This window comes from Gadus chalcogrammus, chromosome 11 (assembly GCF_026213295.1).
Source record: "Gadus chalcogrammus isolate NIFS_2021 chromosome 11, NIFS_Gcha_1.0, whole genome shotgun sequence".
Lineage (NCBI taxonomy): Eukaryota > Metazoa > Chordata > Actinopteri > Gadiformes > Gadidae > Gadus > Gadus chalcogrammus.
Genome location: NC_079422.1, coordinates 12,801,535 through 12,807,100, shown reverse-complemented (window position 1 = coordinate 12,807,100; position 5,566 = coordinate 12,801,535). Strand labels below are relative to the sequence as shown.

The 5,566-nt window shown below is 49.3% G+C and overlaps 1 protein-coding gene across 1 annotated transcript in view; it reads left to right on the top strand.

Annotated features, from left to right (window-relative positions):
* The first annotated feature begins 313 nt into the window (after positions 1-313).
* Positions 314-5,566, top strand: part of LOC130391752 (intermembrane lipid transfer protein VPS13B-like) — a 61,914-nt gene continuing 56,661 nt past the window's right edge. Inside the window, exons 1-2 of the mRNA XM_056602009.1 lie at positions 314-331; positions 2,898-2,954. Coding sequence (XP_056457984.1) covers positions 314-331; positions 2,898-2,954 — 75 coding nt within the window. The remainder of the gene's footprint in view (positions 332-2,897; positions 2,955-5,566) is intronic.

The window sequence follows — 5,566 nt, the reverse complement described above, 5'->3', positions numbered from 1 at the left end:
CCCGCTACAAGTTAGGTTTAAATATTTATATCTATAATTTTGTCTGCCTGTCACTTCTTCAATCTGTCTCAAAATGTGTGTGTTTTATTTCTGTCTCCCTGTATCTCTCTCTCTGAGTTGCTGTCTCTCTCTGCCTCTTTCTTTCTGCTTCTCTGTCTCTCGCTCGCTCGTGTGTGTGTGTGTGTGTGTGTGTGTGTGTGTGTGTGTGTGTGTGTGTGTGTGTGTGTGTGTGTGTGTGTGTGTGTGTGTGTGTGTGTGTGTGTGTGTGTGTCTGATTGTAAAACACACACTCTGAGGAGAGCGTGGGTCAACCATGTGCTCGTACCACAGTGTGAGAGGAAAATACCCTCTGGTGCAGGGGAAGTCCCGCTCTGCTTCATCCTCCACCTCATCCTGGGATGATTACACGCATGGGAAACAGGGCTTTGGACTTCCGCCGAGATGCGCGCACGCGCACACACACACACACACACACACACACACACATACACACACAGGAGATAGAGAGAGAGAATCGTGCACACACATGGAAGCACATAATCAGACAATCACATGCCCAGCCTTTCACGTGCCCAGATACCACATAGACATACGTTCCCCCACACACACACACACACACACACACACACACACACACACACACGGCCGTGGTATGGAAAAAAAGGTATCTGGCATCACCGGAGCCTTTTGATTGCAGATTTAGTAAACACACACAAGTAAAAAATACACGACTCAGCTTCCCCCCCCCCCTATATTCACTGACCTTACAAACTTCCTCAACATTCTCCTTCCTCCATGTTTTTTCTTGCTTCATGGCCATGCTGTCCACATTGTTCCGTTGTGTTGGCCTGTGGACCACTCCTCTGGTAATTCCACTTCAAGCTGTCTTTCTTAGGCATGTCAAGCATACCTATATGGCAGCCTAACCGTCAATGACGATTCAGCATACTATTTAATGTTATTTCCTTCTCTCACCCTCCACCAATCTATCTTTCTCTTGCTCTCTCTCTGTCATCTCTCCATCTATCTCATGCGCTCTTGCTCTCTTGCTCTCTTTCTCTCTCTCTCTCTCTCTCTCTCTCTCCCTATCTCTCTGTCTCTCTGCTCTCTGTCTCTCTCTCTCTCTCTCTCCATCTCTCCATCTCTCATGTGTCTGTGTGTGTGTGTCTGATTGTAAAACACACACTTGTAGAGTGTAGGTCCACCGTGTGCTCTCTCGCTCTCGCTCTCTCTCTCTCTCTCTCTCTCTCTCTCTCTCTCTCTCGCTCTCTCTATCCCTCACTCTCTCTCTCTTTTGCCCGATCTCCATCAGTCTCTCTCCCTCTGCCATCTCTCTCTCCCTAAAGGGCCAGCTCAGCCCATGGTTAGGAAACAACCGGTTGGTGCTCCCAGGGCTGCCTGCCGGGCTGTCAGTGGCGGGGGCACCACGGGGCTGAGGACGGATAGCAGTTGTCGGTCCTCAGATTATGGTTTTATTATGGTTGCCCTCAGCGGCGTACTTCAGGCAGGAAAATAGCCGCTCTCACACGCGAGCCCGCCTCCCGTGGTGTCAGCGTGGTGGAGGTAGCCGGCCAACATAAGCCACTCTGAGAGGGGAACGGATTTAGGGGAAGGCACGGAACACACTGTTTGGTAGCCGTCGGCCGCTGTCGGTCAGCGGCTTTGGGCAGATGTTGAAGGGTATTGGTGGCATGGGGTTATCTTAGGGATGCAATTATTTGGGTCTGTCTGTCTGTATAGTTATATGTTGGGATAGGGATCTCTTTAGATTTTTTCCTATCTCTTTGGTAATTCTTGAAGGCTGATGAAGACTGTAAAGCTGATAATTTGTCAGATGGATTTCTTTTTTTATGGCAAAGTTTGTCACTTATGAGCCTCAAGTCGCTCAAACAACCACATATAGGATCAGATATAACCGAACTTCAGCCCCTGTAGAAATGGAAAACAACATTGATGGCTGCAAATAGTTTTCGGCTACTCAAATGGCAGTTCACTTTTTGCTGCTTAAAGAAAAAGTATTATTACATTTTTTTCACATGGACCCTATTTTCCGACCGTTTTGGGTCTGAGGGACCAATGAGGCCAAAAAAAATGAAATTGGTAGAGTACTGAGTATCCTTTGTGGCAATGCTGCCCCATCAATCTAAGTCCTTTAAAAGTGCTTGTTTTTGCCACTGATGGGCTCAAATTATATTCTAACATTACGGAAAGGATCAGTGAATAGAAAAACAACTTATTTCTGTATGATTTGCTTGATACATTCTGTTTGTTATTGTGGCCAACCTAGTCACACTCAAGGAGAAGTCTCACGGGAGTTGAATTTCTGCAGGAAGAGAACAATAGAAAAGTGAGTGATAGCCGGAGAAGGGAGAGTTTATGTTGAACTACAGAAAGCTAAGCTTAGTGTTATCGAAAACATTTGGGTGAAGGAGAGTTGAGATTTTAGTTGGGATATCATCAACAAGTATTTCTATCTTGGGATCCTTTCAATTATGTAAGAATATTATCTGTGCCTGTCATTGGCAAAAACAAGCACTTTTAGAGGATGTGCAAAAATGATTGTCATCATTACTCAATTAGGCTAAAAATTATCTGGAAATATGGTCCAAGGAGAAAAAGCCCACACTTTTCCTTCAACACATCCGGGCGGCATTCCAAGCTAAACTAATCGGTGCTCTTCTTCTGCGCCCGTTCTCATACCGTTCGTGTAGGAGCATTAGTCAGTACATTGGAAAGCCCAAAAACCCATCGGCTTATCTCCAACCGCAGTGTTGTTGACAAGCTTGGCTCGTCCGTGAGACCCCAGCACAGGATCCATCTATCTGTCTCAAAGTAAACCACTTCCAAGGCCGCTCCCGCGTGTGATGAGTGTTTCATATTGTCTCGTGGCTGTGAAGCTCAGAGAGGAGCGGCAGTCTGGAAGCGCTCTTGCCTCGCTACAACTGTCCGGCACGGTGAGGTGTCACCGGAGCTGCCGTGGATGCTGCTGGCTCCCCTGGACAGGCTGACAGGGCCGTCCCGCGGATAACATGAACCAGGATGGAGATGCCCCACAAGGGAATGGATGAGTCAGGAAAAACAGCACCGAGAGAGAGGGGAGCGGGAGGGAGGGAAGGAGAGAGAGATGGAAGAGAGGGAGATAGGGAGGGAGGGAGGGGGAGAGAGGGGGGAAGGAGAGAGAAGGGAGAGGGAGGGAAAGAGAGGGAGATGGAAGAGAGGGAGGAGGAGAGGGAGGGAGGGAGGGAGAGAGAGGGGGGAAGGAGAGAGAAGGGAGAGGGAGGGAAAGAGAGGGAGATGGAAGAGAGGGAGGTGGAGAGGGAGGGAGGGAGAGAGAGGGGGAGAGGGAGGGTGAAAGAAAAGAGGGGTAGCGGAGGGAGGGAGAGAGGGAGGGAAAGAAAGAGAGGGTAGAGAGGTAAGCGGAGAGGTAGAGAAGGAGAGAGAGAAATAAAGTCATGAGAAAGAGCAAGAGAGGATTATAAAGTATATACTGGAGACTACCGGTAATGTCAGGGTAACCCAGGAACTTTGACTCCATGGTGAGTCAAAGACCTCTGATCTGAGTGAATCAACAAGCACATCAACCCTCTGTGCTGGCGGGGGGGATTGTGTGACTGACCCAGAACTCTCTGCCCATCCTTTGCCACACCCCTGCTGTGAATGCTAACACCACTTCCCCTTACGTGGCGATCTTATCTCTGCAGCTGCCCCTTATAACATGAATGTACGTTGAGGGAACGGCTTTGACGCGACCCGTCTCAGACCTGAGTGTTGTGATAGCCAGTGTCCATCTCACTCACCTCCGTTGTTATGAAACCAAATCTTTTTTTCTTCTTCTGTCGAGAGCCCAGCTCTCGGACCCCTCCGACAGTGAAACAACCTCTAATCGACAGCTAGTCAAAACAACTCTGTTGCCCTATTCAGCCCTGCCTCGGCCTCCTCTCGGAGCATGACCGTGGCACATTCTGAAATTGGCCCCCTTCGGAAACCCGATCTATTCGAGATCAGTAGCAGCTGAATTGCTCTGCCCTCAATCGGTTTTGTCGAAATTGGCGTGAAAAGGCACGATACAATCACGCAGGTTTAAATTCTATTAGAGTCAGGGAACAAACGCAGCCTTTGAGGGGGAGAGCTGGCAGGGGACCCCGTCATGAACCCTGGGTTCAGGTGACGGTTCAGGTGAGGAGGAGACCCCTCCCCTCCCCTCCCCTACACTCTCTCTCTCTCTCGTTCTCTCGTTCTCTCTCTCTCTCTCTCTCCTACTGTCCCTAGCTGTCTCTGTCTCTGTTGCCTTCTCTCAGCCTGAAGGGTAAATTGGGTCATGTACCCACGGGAGTGCTAAAATGCAGGGAACTGTGGGCCAACTACACATAAGCACGCACACACACACACACACACACACACGCACACAAGTGCAGGCACACACACACGCACGCACACACACACACACACACACACACACACACACACACACACACACACACACACACACACACACACACACACACACACACACACACACACACACACACACTCCACAGTGGAGTCTAGTCAGTGGAAAGCTCTGCATTCTTCTGTAAAACTCCCCTGTTGTACACCTGTAAAAGCAAGAGTCCACCTAGAATAACAGGTGATGGGGTGTATTAAATTCTCTCTCTGTGACTTGAAAGGTGTGTCTGTGCGTGTGTGTCTGCTCACATGCACGTGCTTGTGTGCACAGACTTGTGGAATGTGGTCATTAAACCAAATATTCACCTTTCACTTAGAGCTTTTTTTCACCACTTCCTGTTCAGTGGTCCATGGCAATATAAGCTATTGAATATCCAGTGTTACACCGTGATAAAGATCAGACAGGTGTACAATTCCTCTCAAATCCATGACTACATCTAGGTTAGCAGCTCCCCTGAGTGTTCTCTGTTTGTGTTTGGTGAACTCTCACCCCAGAACAGGGGGGCTGTGTCTCACGTCATGACCATCAATGGATGTCTGCAAAGTCTTCATGAATGGACTGGTCAGTGTGGCAATCAATCGTAAATACGTTGAGTAAAAACAAACGTATGATTTTCTTTATTATTCTCCGATAAGATTTGTTGAACACATTGTTCAGCAATGGTGTCCTCACCTGGCCTGGTGTCTGAAGTAGTTCCACCCGGGAACACTCAGTGATACGATGACACACACTTTGGTGTCTCTCCGGTCCCCTTCCAGGTACACCTCTGTACCTCAGCAGCCTTGCTCCCGGCCCCCCTCCTAATCGAGGCCCGCCAGGCTGACCTTGCTGAGGGGACCTGAAGGGGTCTGGGGGGCGGGGGGGAGGGGGGGCTTGCGTCATCCCCTCCATGGACCGACATGCACCACATCAGAGGCCCATGTGTCGGTCAACCTGGGAGCAGATCCAGGGAGAAATTAAAGGAAGATTATTTCAATCCTCCTCTTCTAATTTCAGCTTTGTAAATACGCAGCGCGCCAGGTTTCTCCATGTCGCTCACACACCACCCCGCTGAACCCTTCGTTTTCCTGCGTGTGTGTGTGTGTGTGTGTGTGTGTGTGTGTGTGTGTGTGTGTGTGT